At 41.3% G+C, this 20550-nt stretch overlaps 1 protein-coding gene across 1 annotated transcript in view; it reads right to left on the bottom strand.

Annotated features, from left to right (window-relative positions):
* Nucleotides 1-17858, bottom strand: part of MGAT4D (MGAT4 family member D) — a 50924-nt gene extending 33066 nt beyond the window's left edge. The window contains exons 1-3 of the mRNA XM_069558329.1: nt 17756-17858; nt 5871-6029; nt 62-199 (exon numbers count right to left, since the gene is read on the bottom strand). Of these exons, the coding sequence (XP_069414430.1) occupies nt 62-199; nt 5871-6029; nt 17756-17849 (391 nt within the window). The 5' untranslated portion in view covers nt 17850-17858. The remainder of the gene's footprint in view (nt 1-61; nt 200-5870; nt 6030-17755) is intronic.
* Between the last annotated feature and the right edge of the window lie 2692 nt (nt 17859-20550).

Below are 20550 nucleotides of genomic sequence, written 5' to 3'. Positions count from 1 at the left end.
AAAGGATGTTTCCAATCATCAAAATATCTGTATTTGATCTTCCAATGTTAAGTATTCTTACCGCCTGTTTTCTCTCTGCCCATGATTACATCAGGATAAATTCTATCTACTTTCCTTAGATGAGGGAAAAAGAACTTTAAGACTTCAAATGCATCAGATACTGTTTCATTCGTATCCAAAGCATTCACTTTCTTCTCAACTGAAAAAGAGAAAAGATAGGGTTTTTGAGTTCATAACTATAGGGATTCTTCTCTTTCCAGTACAATTTTTTAACATAGTAGTTAATAAGTTAATTCACAATTGATTTAGTATTCATAGCATACATACTATTAACTGTGAATTAACAACATCGTAAGGCTATAAAATATAGCTCAAAGATTATTGATTCATGTTTATTTTAAAGTGAAAGTGTTAGTCACTCAGCCATGTCTGATTCTTTGTGACCCCATGGACTGCAGCTCACCAGGCTCCTCTATCCATGGAATTCTCCAGGCAAGAATACTGGAGTGGGTTGCCATCCCCTTCTCCAGGGGATCTTCCCAACCCAGAGATCAAACCTAGGTCTCCTGCATTACAGGAGGATTCTTTACCATCTGAGCCACCAGGGAAACCCATTTGTTTTCAAGGTATTCAATGTAAATCTAACACTATGAGTGAGACAACCAGAGGCTAACAGAACAGACGGTTCCAAATAAAGGAAGTAGAACTGAAACAGGCTCTAACTGGCCTGCTCTACCACTTTAACATCACATCATTAAAGCCTGTCTTTTTATAACTTTATTTTCAAGCCTCTTGACATTTAATGACTCCACTTCAAATTTGCCCCCATCGTTCTGAAAAAGAAGAACAAAGTTGAAGGACGTACACTGCCCTATTTAATTCATAATACGTAATACAGTAATCAAGGCAGTGGAGTACTACAGAACAAACAGATACACAGACCTATGGAACCACAGAGGTACAGACACAGACCCACACAAATACGGCCAACTGATTTTTGAAGAAGATGCAAAGGTAATTGCAGAAAGAAAAACTTTTTTGATATATGGTTCTAAAACACTTAGGCATCCACATGAAAAAGACTGAACCTTGCATTTCTCTAATAATTAGTGATGTTGAGCATCTTTTCATGCGCTTCTTGGACAGCTGTACATCTCTTTTGGAGAGATGTCTATTTGGTCTTCCACCCATGTGTAAAATAGATACCTAGGGGGAAGCTGCGGTATAGTACAGGAAGCTCAGCTTGGTGCTCTGTGATGACCTCAGTGGGTGGGAGGAGGGGAGGGAGAGAGGTCCAAGGGGAAGGGGGTACATGTACACATATAGCTGATGCATTTCGTTATACAACTGAAACTAACACAACTTTGTAAAGCAATTATACTCCAAGAATAAAAACTGTGGTGTTTGAATGTGCTGTTGGAGAAGACTCTTAAGAGTCCCCTGGACTGCAAGGAGATCTGACCAGTCTATCCTAAAAGAAATCAGTTCTGAACATTCATTGGAAGGACTGACGTGGAAGCTGAAACTCCAATACTTCGGCCACCTGATGCGAAGAGCTGACTCATTTGAAAAGACCCTAATGCTGGCAAAGATTGAAAGCGGGAGGAGAAGGGGAAGACAGATGATGAGATGGTTGGATGGCATCACTGACTCAATGGACATGAGTTTGAATAAACTCCAGGAGTTGGTGATGGACAGGGAGGCCTGGCATGCTATGGTTCATGGAGTCGCAGAGTCGGAAACAACTGAGCGAATGAACTGAACTGAATAAAAACCGAGCCTTTACCTATACTTCATGCCATTTATAGAAATAAACTCAAAAGGTTCATAGACCTAAATGTAAAATCTAAAATGATAAATTTTTTAAAAAAGAAAATCTTTATGATCCTGAGTTAGATAAAGAGTTCTTAGATACAACATCAAAGGCATAATACATAAAAAGGAAAACTCGACTTCATCAAAATTAAAAATGTTTGCTTTCTGAAGGACACCACAAAGAAAATAAGACAAATCACAGCCTGGGAGAAAATTTTTCTAAATCACACATCCATAAGATATGTGTCCAGGATATGTACAACTCTCAAAACTCAACAGTTTAGCTCAGTCACTCAGTTCAGTTCAGTCGCTCAGTCGTGTCTGACTTTTTGTGACCCCATGAATCGCAGCATGCCAGGCCTCCCTGTCCATCACCATCTCCCAGAGTTCACTCAGACTCACGTCTATAGAGTCAGTGATGCCATCCAGCCATCTCATCCTCTGTCGTCCCCTTCTCCTCCTGCCCCCAATCCCTCCCAGCATCAGAGTCTTTTCCATGAGTCAACTCTTCCATGAGGTGGCCAAAGGACTGGAGTTTCAGCTTTAGCATCATTCCTTCCAAAGAAATCCCAGGGTTGATCTCCTTCAGAATGGACTGGTTGGATTTCCTTGCAGTCCAAGGGACTCTCAAGAGTCTTCTCCAACACCACAGTTCAAAAGCATCAATTCTTCGGCGCTCAGCTTTTCACAGTCCAACTCTCACATCCATACATGATCACTGGAAAAACCATAGCCTTGACTAGACGGACCTTTGTTGGCAAAGTAATGTCTCTGCTTTTGAATATGCTATTTAGGCTGGTCAAAACTTTCCTTCCAAGGAGTAAGCGTCTTTTAATTTCATGGCTGCAGTCACCATCTGCAGTGATTTTGGAGCCCCCAAAAATAAAGTCTGACATTGTTTCCACTGTTTCCCCATCTATTTCCCATGAAGTGATGGGACCGGATGCCATGATCTTCGTTTTCTGAATGTTGAGCTTTAAGCCAACTTTTTCACTCTCCTCTTTCACTTTCATCAAGAGGCTTTTTAGTTCCTCTTCACTTTCTGCCATAAGGGTGGTGTCATCTGCATATCTGAGGTGATTGATATTTCTGCCAGCAATCTTGATTCCAGCTTGTGCTTCTTCCAGCCCAGCGTTTCTCATGATGTACTCTGCATATAAGTTAAATAAGCAGGGTGACAATACACAGCCTTGACGTACTCCTTTTCCTATTTGGAACCAGTCTGTTGTTCCATGTCCAGTTCTAACTGCTGCTTCCTGACCTGCATATAGGTTTCTCAAGAGGCAGGTCAGGTGGTCTGGTATTCCCATCTCTTTCAGAATTTTCCACAGTGTATTGTGATCCACACAGTCAAAGGCTTTGGCACAGTCAATAAAGCAATAGAAATAGATGTTTTTCTGGAACTCTCCTGCTTTTTCGATGATCCAGCAGATGTTGGCAATTTGATCTCTGGTTCCTCTATCTTTTCTAAAACCAGCTTGAACATCAGGGAGTTCACGGTTCATGTAGTGCTGAAGCCTGGCTTGGAGAATTTTGAGCATTACTTTACTAGCATGTGAGATGAGTGCAATTGTGCGGTAGTTTGAGCATTCTTTTGCATTGCCTTTCTTTGGGATTGGAATGAAACGGATCTTTTCCAGTCCTGTGGCCACTGCTGAGTTTTCCAAATTTGCTGGCATATTGAGTGCAGCACTTTCACAGCATCATCTTTCAAGATTTGAAATAGCTCAACTAGAATTCCATTACCTCCACTAGCTTTGTTCGTAGTGATGCTTTCTAAGGCCCACTTGACTTCACATTCCAGGATGTCTGGCTCTAGGTGAGTGATCACACCATCGTGATTATCTTGGTTGTGAAGATCTTTTTTGTACAGTTCTTCTGTGTATTCTTCCCACCTCTTCTTAATATCTTCTGCTTCTATTAGGTCCAGACCATTTCTGTCCTTTATCGAACCCATCTTTGCATGAAACGTTCCCTTGGTATCTCTAGTTTTCTTGAAGAGATCTCTAGTCTTTCCCATTCCGTCACTCAGTTGCGTCCTATTCTTTGTGACCCCATGGACTGCAGCACGCCAGGCTTCCCTGTCCATCACCAACTCCCAGAGCTTGCTCAAACTCATGTCCATCAAGTGGGTGATGCCATCCAACTATCTCATCCTCTGTCATCCCCTTCTCCTCTCAACTTCAATCTCTCCCAGAATCAGGGTCTTTTCCAGTGAGTCAGTTCTTCACATCAGGTGGCCAAAGTTTTGGAGCTTCAGCTTCAACATCAGTTCTTCCAATGAATATTCAGGACTGATTTCATCTAGGATTGACTATTTTGATCTTCTTGCTGTCCAAGGGACTCTCAAGAGTCTTCTCCAACACCATACAGTTCAAAAGCATCAACTTTCCTGATGCTTTCTTCATAGTCCAATTCTCACATTCATACATAACTACTGGAAAAACCATAGCTTTGACTATATGGACCTTTATCAGCAAAGTAATGTCTCTGCTTTTTAATATGCTTTTTAATATTCAAAACTCAACAATAAGATAAAACCACTCAATTAGAAATGTGTAAAATATCTGAACAGGCATCTCATCAAAGAAGATACATGGAGGGCCAAGGAGCACATAAAAAAAGTTCAACATCATTAGTCACCAGAGAAATACACCTTAAAACTATGAGAGGCCATGACACCAGAAAGGCTATAATTAACTGGAGTGACTGTGACTCTCATACATTGATCCAAAATGGCACAATCACTCTGAAAATCATCTTGGCAGTTTCTTATAATGTTAAACATCCACCTATCATATGCCCATCAATCCTAGATATTAATCCTAAAGAAAGGAAAATTCTCTTCATACAAAAAAATCTGTACATGAATGCTTATGGCAATAGGTAGTTGTAATCACCAAAAAACAAACAAAGAAATCTGAAAAACAATCCAAATGTGCCTTAATTGGTGAAACAAACTCTCCACTGCACATCCATACAGTGGAATGCTACTAAGCAACAAAAAGGCAACAGTCACATAACAACTTGGATGAATCTATGCTAAGTGAATGGCACCCCACTCCAGTACTCTTGCCTGGAAAATCCCATGGACGGAGGAGCCTGGTAGGCTGTAGTCCATGGGGTCACTACTAGTCGGACACGACTGAGCACCTTCACTTTCATTTTTCACTTTCATGCACTGGAGAAGGAAATGGCAACCCACTCCAGTGTTCTTGCCTGGAGAATCCCAGGGACGGGGGAGCCTGGTGGGCTGCCGTCTATGGGGTCCCACAGAGTCGGACACGACTGAAGCAACTTAGCAGCAGCAGCAGCATGCTAGGTGAAAGAGTCCATAAAGGTTAAACACTGTGTGATTCCATTTGTATGGCATTCTGGAAAATGGAAAACTATGAAGAATTGATCAGCGCCTGCCGGGGGCTGAGTTCAGGGGAGGTACTGGATTACAGAAAGGAAAGCAGGAGGCAGAATTTTTCATCCTGAAGAAATGGAGAGCCACTGAAAGTTGATTTGCAGGACAGTGTAGCCTTCACTTTGGCTAACGTGAGCATAAACAGGTGGGGACAAGATGGGAGAGAGAAAGAGGGAAAAAAGAAGTATGTTAGCAGTCATTCAGATGAAGCATGAAAGTAACCTGGTTAGGGTAGTAGAGAAGGTGACAGAAAAATGTGGATAGATTTGTGAGATACACAGGATTATGAATCAATAGGACTGCTTACTGACAGTCATGGGAGAAGTATGCTAGAGGAAGGGGAAGGATTCAGAGAGGATGTGCAGGTTGCTGGCTGCTTCCGTCAGATGGATCACGAATGGCGCCGTCCACAGAGACAGAAAACAGAAGAGGACCATTTTCGAGGTACAGGTGAGAGGAGAGGAAATTTATCAGTGACTTCTCTTACTGTACTTTTGCATATTTCATACTAAAAGAATGAGTACTGATCTAGTTATATCTACTGGAAAGAAATGCCCTAAAATCAGAAAGCATAAAATCTAAATTTCCAAACACAACACATTACACACCAAACCACCATACACAAAACAAAAACAATGCAAACCTGCGTTTTGTGCATCACGTTCTTTCTTTGTAATGTCACGCTTCATTTCCTTGAAGGCATTAAGCAACTCTTGGCGATTTCTTTCTGTTTTGTTTTTTAAGCGTAGTATACTTTCCTTAAACTCCGAAATATGGTTTCTACAATTAGTTAATTGATTACCTACAAAGAAAACATGTAGATATTTATACATGTAGCAGTATCATATAATTTTCTATAATATATGGGCTTCCTAGGAGGCGCCAGTGGTAAAAAACCCACCTGCCAATGCAGGAGACATAAGAGATACAGTTTCGATCCTAGGCGATATCATACAATTTTCTATAACAAAATGTAAAGTATATACTTCAATACAGTTATATATAACACTACACTTATATGTATGTGTGTGTGTATATAGTGCATGGAGAAAGAAATGGCAACCCACCCCAGTGTTCTTGTGGAGAACTCCTGGACAGAGGGGCCCGGCGGGCTTCCTGGAATCACAAAAGAGCCAAACACGACTTAACTACTGAACAGTAACAACATATATAGTGCTATGCTGTGCTTAGTTGCTCAGTCATGTCTGACTCTTGTGACCCCATGAACTGTAGCCTGCCAGGCTCCTCTGTCCATGGGGTTTTCCAGGCAAGAATACTCGAGTGGGTTGCCATGCCCCCCTGCAAGGGATCTTCCCAACCCAGGGATCAAACCCAGGTCTCCTGCAATGCAGGCGGATTCTTTACCAGCTGAGGTACCAGGGAAGCCCGTATAGTGCTATATACATATAATTTATATGTACATGTATACATAAAAAAGAATGAAGTGTTAAAAATGGCAATATCTAGAAGGTGAGATTATCAATAGCTTTTGCTTTATTATTTTGTGCTTTTCTGTATTTTCCAAATTTTCCATTTTGTGCATGTATTAGATTTGAACTTAGAGGGAAAAGCAAGTGAAGGCAAAAAATTTGCTTATAGGAATTTTTCTGAAGAAAATGACCAGAAATACGTACACAGATTTGGCTCTAAGGATGTTCAACATAAGCAGCATTATTTATCACCATGAGAAAACTGAAGACAACCATAATGCCCAGGGATGGAAGTATCCTAAATAAATTATAGAATACCTTTTAAGAGTTCTGGTGGCTCTCATGGCTGAATATTTGTGTGACGCTGGGCAAGCTACTTAATTTCTGTTAGCCTTTGTTCCTTCAGGTGCAAATTATAATTTCCATTTAGCAAAGAAAGTACATTAATATAGTAAAAAAAAAGTGTACAAGTTTATATTTTGTTAATACATAATCTTTGATTTGTTGAATCACTTTTTATTTCCTATTTTCACAAAATTCTTTTGTTCTTAAAAGCATTTTCATTGTGTCTATAATCAGAAAAAAATTAAAGAAATAAAAAATTGAACACCTTTTATATGTCAAGTACTCTTTGTACATGGAAATACAAAATAGAGATGGTCAGTTCCAGCTTTCAGGAAGTTTATAGGCTGATTGATAGAACTAAATGAGTGACAGAAATCAATGTGCTATTTCTGATATTATAGACTCTTTTCTCCTTAGGTTTTAACTAACTAAGCACATACTTTGATAACATCAATTCCAAACAGGGACTATGAGCTTTATTTGCGGCTCTGATAGTGGGATACTGCACAATGCACCGGGATGTCCTATTTGCCTACCCAAGTTACCCCTACTCTCACCTCATTATTCAAAGAGGAGGTGGATAACAGTCAGGCCACATCCACAAAGGGGATGACTTGCCGCGTGTGCTTACTACTCAGGAGCAAAGAGTAAAGAGGAAGCCCATTCCTTCTTTCACACAGTTATTATAAGAGGACAAGCCAGAGATGGCCCAAGTTGGCTTTTTAAGGAAGCAATTCCGCCACGTTGTTAATCTGGCCCACTGATGCTAGGTCTGAACAATCTCACCATTCAGAAGAACCCTCAGTCTTCTGAGAAATGTAATGAGCTGCTGGGCGAAGTTCCAAGGGTTCCCTTTCAAATGCCCTCTCTAGGAGGGTGAAATGAAAGACATCCCCTTAAGGAAATATGGGCAGAGAACAAGTTCAACTCCTGGCATGCAATGACAATCGTGTGCACAGAGGCGAGCAATGAGACGGGTAGCGAGGGAGGAGAGAGCAGGCTGGGGAAGGATTCTGAAGGATGAGATCGCTCACGGACTCTTGAAGGAGCTTGAGTTTTTAGACAGTCAAGGAAACAGGGAAAGGTACTCTGTTGGAAAGCAGTGTGAAAAGGCAACGAGGCATTAAAATACAGTTTCTACAAACCCAGAAGCTATTCGTTATTTCAGGGCAACACAGGGAACATTCATAGTGAAGGTAAAAAAGGATTTCATTATACTGGTCTTTTTGATAAGCTATGATAAGGAGCTTGAACTTTTTCATATGAACCAGTGTTTCTCAAATCTTTCTTCTATAAAACCTCTAGGGGACTTCCCTGGTGGTCCAGTGGTTAAGACTCCAAGTTTCTAATACAAGGGGCATGGGTTTGATCCCCAGTCAGAGAACTAAGATCCCACATGCCATGCAACATAGCCAAAAATACATATATTTTTAAAAATAAATAAAACACCTCTAATGGCAGTGAATTTGAAGAAAAGGGACACAGGTGGAGGTATAACTTGAAATGCCCACAACATTCATGGAATTTCTGTAACGTTTCTTTAAAATGTGGGCAAATTTTGTAGCCCATTCCACAGCACATTTTGTTTTAATATAAAGATAATCGAATCACTCTTTTTTCTTTGGGTGACTTTATCTTAGAACACCACTACAGACTATCATGGGAACAACTGTCTCAATTGTGAAGCATCACTGAAGACTATCAGGTAATCACTACCTCATAGTTTTAGAAAGATCATTCTGATGACCAAAGCAAAATTAAGGCCAGAGAAACTATCAGTTAGGAACCTATAGTGATATTAGTTTCAAGTGAGAGATGATAAAGAATAAACCAGGGCACAAAGAGGGAAGGAAATGGCACCCCACTCCAGTACTCTTGCCTGGAAAATCCCATGGATGGAGAAGCCTGGTGGGCTGCAGTCCATGGGGTCGCTAAGAGTCAGACATGACTGAGAGACTTCACTTTCACTTTTCCCTTTCATGCACTGGTGAAGGAAATGGCAATCCACTCCAGTGTTCTTGCCTGGAGAATCCCAGGGACGGTGGAGCCTGGTGGGCTGCCATCTCTGGGGTCGCACAGAGTCGGACACGACTGAAGCTACTTAGCAGCAGCAGCAGCAGCAGAGCACAAAGGATTAGGAAGTAGGAGATGGATATGAGAAATACCTGAGAACTTTTACTGCAAAGACTTAACTGATAGAGGGGCTTCCCTGATAGCTCAGTTGGTAAAGAATCCGCCTGCAATACAGGAGACCCTGGTTCAATTTCTGGGTTGGGAAGATCCACTGGAGAAGGGAAAGGCTATCCACTCCAGTATTCTTGGGCTTCCCTTGTGGCTCAGCTGATAAAGAATCCGCCTGCAATGTGGAAGACCTGGGTTCGATCCCTGCGTTGGGAAGATCCCCTGGAGAAGGGAACAGCTACTCACTCCAGTATTCTGGCCTGGAGAATTCCATGGACTGTACAGTCAGTCCATGGGGTCGCAAAGAGTGGACACAACTAAGTGACTTTCACTTTCACTTTCAACTGATAGAGAGAATAGAATCCCTCTGAGGATTCCAACCTGACCCTAGACTTCTAGAAACAGTGTCAGACTTTATTTTCCTGGGCTCCAAAACCACTGCAGATGGTGACTGCAGCCATGAAATTAAAAGACGCTTACTCCTTGGAAGAAAAGTTATGACCAACCTAGAGAGTATATTCAAAAGCAGAGATATTACTTTGCCGAATAAGGTCTGTCTAGTCGAGGCTATGGTTTTTCCCATGGTCATGTATGGATGTGAGAGTTGGACTGTGAAGAAGGCTGAGCGCCGAAGAATTGATGTGTTTGAACTGTGGTGGAGAAGACTCTTGAGGGTCCCTTGGACTGAAAGGAGATCCAACCAGTCCATTCTGAAGGAGATCAACCCTGGGATTTCTTTGGAAGGAATGATGCTGAAGCTGAAGCTCCGGTACTTTGGCCACCTCATGCGAAGAACTGACTCATTGGAAAAGACTCTGATGCTGGGAGGGATTGGGGGCAGGAGGAGAAGGGGACGACTGATGATGAGATGGCTGGATGGCATCACTGACTTGATGGACGTGAGTCTGAGTGAACTCCGGGAGTTGGTGATGGACAAGGAGGCCTGGCGTGCTGCGATTCATGGGGTCGCAAAGAGTCGGACACGACTGAGCGACTGAACTGAACTGATTCAATCTGTATTGGGAAACAGGAAAAGTAGCGGGGCCAGAGGTAGTTGTAATGCTCCTGAGGCATCCAAATGTGTGGCAAACACACGGAGCAGAGAGCATGAGGGCACCAAGTGGTCTCCAGTCTTGGCCACTGTGCTGAAATATGGAAACATCTTCTCAGAGAAGCAATACATAGGTTGGCATTTTAGAAAAACGCACAGAAAAGAAAAATCCCATTGTAATTTCACTGCTTAAAGAGAACCACCATACATGTTTAGCTTTACATAGCTCTAGACTTGTGCTTACTTTTTCCCCTTCACTTCAGTATAAAAATGTCAAAAACAATCATACAGGGGAAAAATGCAATAAGTTAAAGTGGCTCATTTTACACTGAAAAAGGCTTATGTGTTCATCATAATCTATGATACAAATTCTTTATGTTATATAGTCAAATATCAAAATACATAAGAAAACTATTAGAAACACAAGAATATGGGAAAAATTTATATTTTAATTAGCAAGGAAAGCACAGAAATTGGCTGTCAGTTGAGGTGGAATAAAAGAGAATTCACCCCTTGGAAGACAATAAATTATAGGGGAATTTTTTTTTAATTAAGGCAAAATACAAAGGTATAAAAGTAATGGTGATATATCTGGACTGAAACATTTAATATTTTTTCACTTGTCTGCCTTTTAAAACAAGAATACACCTATATGTAGCCTGTGGCAAAGGTTGGGTAATGCCATTTCCCTGCTCCAAACCCTTCAGAGATTTCTCATCACACTCAAAGGGCCAAAACCTTCACCAGGTCGGAGCCCTACATGTCAGGCCTTGGCTCCCTCTCTGGCCTCAGTCCCGTCCCTCCCACCTGATTCTGGGGAGCAGCTCCAGACATACTAGCCTCCATGCTGTTCCTCCTGCAGACCACTCTCCCCACCTTACACTTTGACTCCTGCAAACTTTCTCAGCTCATCTGCAGATACTGAGTGGCCAGAACTCCCTAATTTCATTCAGTTTTCTGCTAAAATTCTGCCTCCTCTGAGAAGCTTACCCTAACATCCTTCATGAAATAGCACATCCCTTTCTCCCCTTGTCCTTTTTTTCTCCCTCAAATCACTTATATTGACTTCCTACTACTGTTTATTATTCCTATTACTGTTATTATTCACTGTTTTTATGTCTCTCTCTAGAGCTCTATAGAATGAAAGCTTGAGAATTGCAAGAACTTTGGATTTTTTAAGTATTAAATTCTCTATGCCTGAAACAGTGACTGCCACATAGCACTTCCACAAATACATGCTGAATGAATGAATGAACAAATTAATGTATAAATGGACTGGCCAGCATAGGAACTAATTTGAGTGACTCTAAAAGTAAATCTAAAAGTTCATAGGGGGGACTGATGCTGAAGCTGAAACTCCAGTACTTTGGTCACCTCATGCGAAGAGTTGACTCACTGGAAAAGACCCTGATGCTGGGAGGGATTGGGGGCAGGAGGAAAAGGGGATGACAGAGGATGAGATGGCTGGATGGCATCACCGACTCAATGGACGTGAGTTTGAGTAAACTCTGGGAGTTGGTGATGGACAGGGAGGCCTGACATGCTGTGATTCATGGGGTTGCAAAGAGTCGGACACGACTGAGTGACTGAACTGAACTGAAAAGTGAATCATGCTTTGATCAAAAAAACTGCCACTATCCAGATAATCTTGAATATTCATACAGTGGATACTATTTGAGGATGCTTAACCTGTTTACAATGGACGTGGGTTTAACCAGGATAATCCTGTCATTGGGATTCCCAGGGTAATATACTCTTTGCAAAATGGATACTGTGTTTGGAGTCATGGATGATGCAACATATCTATACTTCCACAATGTAAGTCAGTCCTTGAGGGATTAATTTGGTAAACAAAAGAGTTTTCTCCAGAGGAAAGAGTAGTTTTAGAAACAACCATACAGAAATATTAAAGGATATAATCTCTACTCTTGGATCTGCTCCTTGTATATTCTTACCTGATAAATCAATTCATCAATGTTCTATTTAAAATATTTGTTATTGCATATTCAGTCAAATATTTAGCGGAAGAACCATTACAAAATTACTTTGCAAAAGTTTGAATACTTGATGTTTTGAGTTAACTGAGGTGAAATAGTGAAAACAAACATCAGTCCCTGCGTACACTGGGCAAAAGTGACTTCACCCATAAGAAGGGTCCAGGTAAGATCCTTAGCACCACTGACTTTGCTTCTCACAGCAGAGGTATAGCAGAGGCCCAAGGCACTGCTCCCCAGGAGCAGTAAGATGCAAGTCACATTTGTAATTTAAAACTTTCTAGTAGCCACATTGAAAAAAATTAAAAAGAAAAAAGTTTTATAAATAGCATAGAAAATGTAATCCAATATATCAAAAATATTTCTCAACTTGTAATCAAAAGTATTGACAATTAATGGAACAGTTTGCATTCTTTTTGTGCTCAGTATTCTAAATCCTGTGCATATTTTATACTTTTATAATACACCTTAATTCAGATGCTAGATTTTGATAGTTACAGTAAATGCAGTCTTAACAACAAAAGTTTGCTTAGTTGAGAAAGAATTTGCACTGTTTCTGTTACTAAATTTAAATTGTTGTTCAGTCGCTAAGTCGTGTCTGACTCTTTGCCACCCCATGAACTGCAGCATGCCAGGCTCCTCTGTCCTCCACTGTCTCCTGAAATTTTTGCTCAAACTCACGTCCCTTGAGTCAGTGATGCTATCTAATCTTCTCATCTTCTGCCGCTCTCTTCTCTTTTCACCTTCAATCTTTCCCAGCATCAGAGGCTCTTCACATTAGGTGGCCAAAGTGTTGGAGCTGCAGCTTCAGCATCAGTCCTTCCAATTGACATTCGGGGTTGATTTCCTATAGGATTGACTGGTTTGATCTTGTTGCAGTCCAAGGGACTCTCAAGAGTATTCTTCAGCACAATTCAAAAACATTCTTTGGTGCTATATACAGTCCAAGGAATTCTCCAGGCCAGAATACTGGAGTGGGTAGCCTTTCCATTACATTCTCCAGGGGATTTTCCCAACCCAGAGATCAAACTGGGGTCTCCTGCATTGCAGGCGGATTCTTTATCAGCTGAGCCACCAGGGAGCCCTATCTTAATATAGGAAGTCTGATTAGATATAGCCACGATCTGACTTTTCCATCTTATTTCACTCACCAAACATTTCCAGTAATGAGAAGCAAGCTGATATAGTCATACTTTCTTCCATTTAATACTTACCATGTGCCATTCACTGCTATGTGATAGGTAAATAAACACAGATAAAGCCAGGTTCCTGCCTTAAATAACTGACAATCAGGGTGCTCTGGTTGGGGAAAAGAGCATATATTTAAACAACTAATTATAAATTAATTGTTAAAATGGAATTATCATTTAGTGCTACAGGCAAAGGAAGGCAAGAATGATTCTTTCTTTTTTTTTAATGACTAATTCTTAAGGAGGACTGAAGAGTGGGGGAGGGAAGTGGAAAAAGTTTCAGAGAAGAGAGAATATTAGAAAATTTGAAGAATGTGTTTAATTTTGCATATAGCAAAGAGAGGGAAGAAAGTGAAGAGGAACTAAAAAGCCTCTTGATGACAGTGAAAGAGGAGAGTGAAAAAGTTGGCTTAAAGCTCAACATTCAGAAAACGAAGATCATGGCATCTGGTCCCTTCACTTCATGGCAAATAGATGGAGAAACAGTGTCAGACTTTATTTTGGGGGGCTCCAAAATCACTGCAGATGGTGACTGCAGCCATGAAATTAAAAGACGCTTACTCCTTGGAAGGAAAGTTATGACCAACCTAGATAGCATACTCAAAAGCAGAGACATTACTTTGCTGACTAAGGTCCGTATAGTCAAGGCTATGGTTTTTCCTGTGGTCATGTATGGATGTGAGAGTTGGACTGTGAAGAAAGCTGAGCGCCGAAGAATTGATGTTTTGAACTGTGGTGTTGGAGAAGACTCTTGAGAGTCCCTTGGACTGCAAGGAAATCCAACCAGTCCATTCTGAAGGAGATCAGCCCTGGGATTTCTTTGGAAGGAATGATGCTAAAGCTGAAACTCCAGAACTTTGGCCACCTCATGTGAAGAGTTGACTCATTGGAAAAGACTCTGATGCTGGGAGGGAGTGGGGGCAGGAGGAGAAGGGGACGACAGAGGATGAGATGGCTGGGTGGCATCACCAACTCGATAGACGTGAGTTTGAGTGAACTCCAGGAGTTGGTGATGGACAGGGAGGCCTGGTGTGCTACAGTTCAAGGGATCGCAAAGAGTCAGACACGACTGAGCGACTGAACTGAACCGAACTGAAGAGAGGGAAGGGTATTCTAGACTAAGAAAACAACATAAATACATAAATATAAAATAGTATGAGTAGTGAGGGAAAAGCAAGTGATTCAGTCAGTAAGGAAAAGAAGGAGAAACAGCATTAAGTTCAAATATTGGTCCATTTTAAACTTATCATTCACTGATTTATATACCCATTGTGGTTCCAAAGAAAGAATATTTGAGGTAGTTAAAGTGGTAAATACATTTCAGATTACACCCCTCCATGTATGCTTTGCAATAATCAAATTATACTATGTACCATGCTCTTTAAACTCCCTATGAGTGGTTCCTCTATGCCGTAGTTTTATGGGGAAGTATTTTAACATTACAAAGAGTATTGATGACCTAAAACAAATAGATTGCTGGTTATTTCTCCTGAAAAAAAAAAAAAGAGTTTATTCAGTATCAGCGGAGAATTGCAATTCAGAGTCCACAACCATGGTGAGCCATATGCCAAGTCCCTCCACGGCAAAGGAAGAAGCACTCTTTAATCGAGAGGAAAAGAAAGTAGGGAGGGCTACAGTAAACAAAGAGTCCATGGCTTTTCACTGGCTGAATCCTTGATGTTAAGGAAGAGGAGTCTTGGGGACCTCCCTGGTGGCTCACTGGTGAAGAATCCACCTACCAGTGCAGGAGACATGGGTTCAGGCCCAAGTAAGGCAAATAAGCAATTCCAGATTCTCTTTCCTGAAAGTGTTTATTGGGTGATGCAGCCTCTTCAGGGGCCCCTGGCCATCTGCTAGCTACCTCCCATGCCTGTCATCCCTGACAATACTGGACCTGCTGCTGCTGCCTGAACCCCTACACTCCAGTGAGGGCTAGTAGCTTGGTAGAGGAACCACAAAAAGCAAAGTGACTACTACCTTTGTGCACCCTCTAATCTGGCACAAATGCCTCCCACTGGCAAGGTGGAATGAGAACACAGCTGGCCAGGGCATCTAACAGACTACTGGTTTTGATCATGACAGAGAATTTAGATGTGCATATAAAGACTGTCAGCAGATGGGAGTTTAAGAAAGCTCAGGAACAAAGCAAACTAAACAGCATATTATAAGGGACATGTATAAATTCATGAAAACTATATTCTAAAAAGCAAAGAAACAATAAGCACATAATTCAGGAGAGTAGTTAACATCAATGAGATGAAAGCCCCTATATCTATTATATGCAGACATTTTTTCAAGATTTTGAGGAGGCACAACAGTGAAGCAAACAGGCAAAAATAGGGAAACAATTCCTCTCTTCATGGAACTTACATATTTATTGAACAAACTAATGAATTAGTAATACTAGGAGTTTTCAAAAAGAAACTAAAAGGTTATCTACACATAAAAATTAATTTTAAAAGGGGAAGAATAAAGCACTAGGTAGTCACTATTTTTCTAATAAGTATTCCCAAAGTTTCATTGATAAGAATTATAACCATAAATCATGGTCTAAAGACAGAGGGACCATTTTTGGTGTTTTATAAAAATCACTATTTCAAACACTAAGTGAAGTCTGTGTTTTCTTCTGTTGATATAAGAACATCTTATTATAGTGCTAGAATTGATTTCCTAATTATTTTACAGCTAGGTTCCATACAGACACATACTTAGAAAATGAGAAAACTGTTTCATCTGCTCTTAAGAGTAGTGCATTCTTAAGAACAATGTCTCATTTTCTGAACTTGAACATACAAATTATGGGAATATTTATTAATAGACATTTTGAGGAATCAAACTTTATTTTCCTGGACAAAACTGGAAAAAACATCCAAATGATTGTACGTATGTCAAGGTCTACCATTTCATTATAAGAATACTAACTGTATTAAAATGCTTTCTGAGGTTACCAATTTAAATTATCTTCCAAAATTACTACAAAACAAGCTTTCTATTTTGCTTTCTAATTACCAGTAACTATTTTTTTGTTATGAAAGTGTTCATTGTTAACTGTTCTAAAATAAATAAAAACACATTTGGATAATGTTCTTTACAGGGAATGAAGAAGAAAAAAATGTATAAAGTGACTAAAGATTAATAGTATAAATCAAATTAATACACATTTCTGATCTTTCAAACAAATGGGGTAAAATGTTGGTATTGCATGTATATAACAAAATTTACCGTTAGGAAAACAAACAAAATTTTAACTTTAGTGAGATTACATCAACATTAATTATAGGACTAAAGCCACATCCAATCTTGAACCAGCACGTTACTACCAAGATTACTTAATGTGCACCCTGAGTCATACATAAATGTGTTTAATAAGAAGAATTAAAATTTAACCAAAAGCAACCTAAGCATAATCTTGGAAGATGGAGTTAATATATAAGAATAATCTTGGAAGGCTGAGTTAATATATTTGCAGGATTCCTGAGTCTTAAATTCACAATTCAACTATATATATCTATGGACTACAGTTGAAAGAAAAAATACTGGAGACCTAATTAACTTTGAATCTCAGACAAATGATAATATTTTCTGTATAAATATATCCCATGCTGTTTTTGTACTTCAAATTAATGCATTCATTGTTCATCTGAGATTCAAATTTAACAGGACAACCTCCATTTTTACTTGCTAAATCGGCAACCCTACAGACAACCATACACTAAAAACCTTGGTGCGTTTCAAAGTGGAAACACACAAGGTCCATTTGAGAAAGGTCAGGTGCTAAACCAGCACTCTAAATTCAGTGTCTCTCTCCCCGTCCGTCACCTCCTCCCTAAGCAAAACAAAACAAAAAACGCTTGGGAGCCCTGAAGTGTGACTCAAAACTATATTTTGATAGAACACGAAAGAGGAGAGGCTGGCGGCGTAAAAGGAGTTCCTGAAGTCAGACATTCACATTAAAAAAAAAAAAAGATGGGGAAAAGAACGACGACGAACTGTGTGGAATGCAGGCACGGAAGGGGCCCTTGGGCCTCTGAGGGGAAAACAGCCGGCAGAGGCGAGGACCAGGGAGCCCCGCCGACCCACCACTAGCGCGCGCCCCGCAGGCGTCACGACCACCCGGTGAACCAGGGGCGCTCTTTACAGTTTAACCGCTGGCCGTTTACGGGCGTGGTGGTGGGGTGGTGTGGGGTCACATCTGAAAGACCCTAATATGAGAGCGAGAGACGGCCATCATGTTCCCACATCTTCTCCCTTTTCTCCAACACGGCCGCTCCAGTCATCTTGGAGCCCTGAAGCCCCAGAACCGAGAAAAAAGGCGGGAGGAGCCAGGCGCCGCTTACTAGTTTGAGTCATCCTGGAGATGCAGAAGCAGGAGAAGCTGAAGAGCACTACAGCGATGAGCGTGATGAGCAAGTTCACGTGCCTGGTCCTCATGGTGCTGATTCGACGGCGGCGGCGGCAACCCGCAGCTTGGCTAGAATAGCAGAGCACGCAGCCACCACCCGGCCGCCGGCTAAGGATGGGCACGCACGGTGCCTGCGCCTCGGGGCGCGCGCCGCTGCGCCCCTCCGCGGCGTCGCAAGGAACCTAGCTCCCCCAACCCCCACCCACCCACCCACACACGCACCCAGCTCCCTTCCCCCAGCAGCCGTTTTGGCCTTCTATCCTGAACCGCTTGCCAGGGCTGCTGATTTTTAAAGGAAATAAACTATGCGAGAGCTCCCACTCCAGGTGAGCGCTCAATAACTTTATTGTCCTGTAAGATGTCGCTTTAGCCAGACTCTGGGTTAAACAGTTTGCATACATGACCTCATTAAGTCCTCACGAAATCTGAGTCTTTTTTTGAAAGTATAAAATGAAAATAACATCATCTTCCTAATATGCTGAGCAACTTGCTGCAAGTTGCACTGCTGGAAGCGGTTCCTTTTTTCTCATACAAAGTACAAACTTCGTACATGGACAAGAATTTCCTACAGAAAATATGCATCTTTACTTGGAATTTGCTAGCCTTAAATGGACTTTCCTGGCGACTCAGGTGGTACAGAATCCTCCTGCAATGTGGGAGACAAGGGTTAGATCCTGGGTTGGGAAGATACCCCCTCCAGTATTCTTGCCTGGAGAATCCCACGGACAGAGGACTGAGCAGCTAAGCACACACACAGCACAGCCTTAAATAGTAGCTGTCGAGTGCCCAAGTGACTCGGGAGGCTTAGATTTTTGTGTGGGGAGTGACCAAGACTAGACATTCAGTTTAGTCCCCTTACCTTTATTTTAAAATATTTTGGTACCCCGTCCCCCCAAGAAAGGAGCAGGGATTCAAGTTTTGTGGGGAAAAACAAAACAAAACAAAACAAAACAAGTTGTAAATACAATGAGCAACAGCCCAAGAGAGATTTGCTGGGCTCAGCCAAGTTCAAGGTATCAGTTTCTCAGATTTCTACCCAGAACTGGGCAACACTAGGAGAACATCAGTAGGGCTATACTCTCTGGGCGGGTTAAATGTAGTTTGTTTTTTGAGTTCTCTGCTCTGATCTCTCTTCTTATTTGGGATTCCCTGGCAGTGTCTGGTAGCAATCATTCTACTACTACTTCAAATCAGCACTGCACCACTGGTTGGGCTAATTTCTGGCCCCATGACAGGAGAAAGATTAGAACACAAGCCAGCGTGAGGATGCTATTTAAGGTGCATTTACTCATGAATGAAAGGCTAGAAGTTGTGGCCTTCAGTTAAGCAGTGATCTACCCAGATGCCAAAAGAGGAAGCCCAGAGGAATAAATACCTCTACTTTGTTCTCCATCCCTTCAGTCTCTTGCCAGTGCTTCCTACTGGCTAAGCTCTACTGGAAACCGAAAGAAAAGGAACTTCAGCTTGATGTACTATATGCTATATTAATACGACCCTTCCTCCCGGCATATGAAGCAGGGTGGGAAAAGATATAGAGTAGATTGAAGTGGGAGAACCCAGCTGCCTAGCACAAAGGAATTTCCAAATCAATGTTTCATTGTTCTCTTACCTGAGCTCCAGCGTCTCATTAACTGTCTTCTCAGCGCTTTTTGGATGTCCCGAAAGATGATGTTCAAATTCCTCCCCAAGCTAGCTATCTTCCCACAGTCATTTGACTTTTGTCAAAGTCACCATAGTTTTCCTGATCAATTTACTTTTTCATTATGCCCCATCATTTATAAATCTTTACAGTCCTCCTTTGAAATGTCTCATCTTCCAGACCTGCATTTCTGTTGCTCTACACTACCCCAATAGCCATATTCTTATGATGATACTCAGGCTGGCCACACTGTAGTGTCTACACTCTGCAGGCCACTTTTTACTCCAGTGGATTACCAGTTCTCTAGTGTCAACTGTCTTATTTAAGTAGCTGCATTCTTCCTTAGTGATAAAGTTCAATCCATCAGGCTGCTCTCTGTTTTCTCAAGAGTATTTCCTGATATTCCCTTACATGCCTTAAGGACCTGCCAGACTATTCTATCCTGAACATGTCATGTTCACGCCTCTTTCTGTGGCTTTTCTCTTGATATTTACCCACAGTCCAGGATGCCCAGTCTCCTCCCTGACTGTTCAACTGCTTTCTACCTCTCAAGGTCTCAAGTTTTCTGTGTTTCATGAATCAAAATGTGACTACAGCAGACCACTTCTCTGAATGCTTTTAGTGTATCAGGTATCTGCCTTTCATTTTTCTCTAGGGGCAGAGATCCCCAAGATAAGCCTGAGTTATATCCACAGTTAAGGGAGAAATTTATTTAAAGCAGATTGAATAATTGATGATTTTCCTGAGAAATGTACTTCTAGACATTCATGTCAGTGGTTAAGAAGGTTAATGGTATAGAGAATACTTGTGTATGGATGCCTGGAAAAAGAGGGCCTCCTGCTTCTTTACCATTCCATGTAGACAAGCTCTGGGAGAAAAAGAGCTGGCTGTGGGCAGAGGCTGGAGGCCTGTTTCCAAGGAGACCATGGGACTCACAGGAGGAAAAACTGCTTCAGAGCCTAATTTCCCCAAATAAACAATAAATATACTGAAACAAGCCTGTACACATAAACCTCATGGGTAAGGGTACAATGAGAGCCCAACAAAATTTTGGTAGGCGTAGTTACATTGATAACTTACAAGGCCATCAC

This window comes from Ovis canadensis, chromosome 17, assembly GCF_042477335.2.
Source record: "Ovis canadensis isolate MfBH-ARS-UI-01 breed Bighorn chromosome 17, ARS-UI_OviCan_v2, whole genome shotgun sequence".
Lineage (NCBI taxonomy): Eukaryota > Metazoa > Chordata > Mammalia > Artiodactyla > Bovidae > Ovis > Ovis canadensis.
Note: the sequence above shows the minus strand (reverse complement) of the source record. Positions and strands in the feature narration are given on the sequence as shown.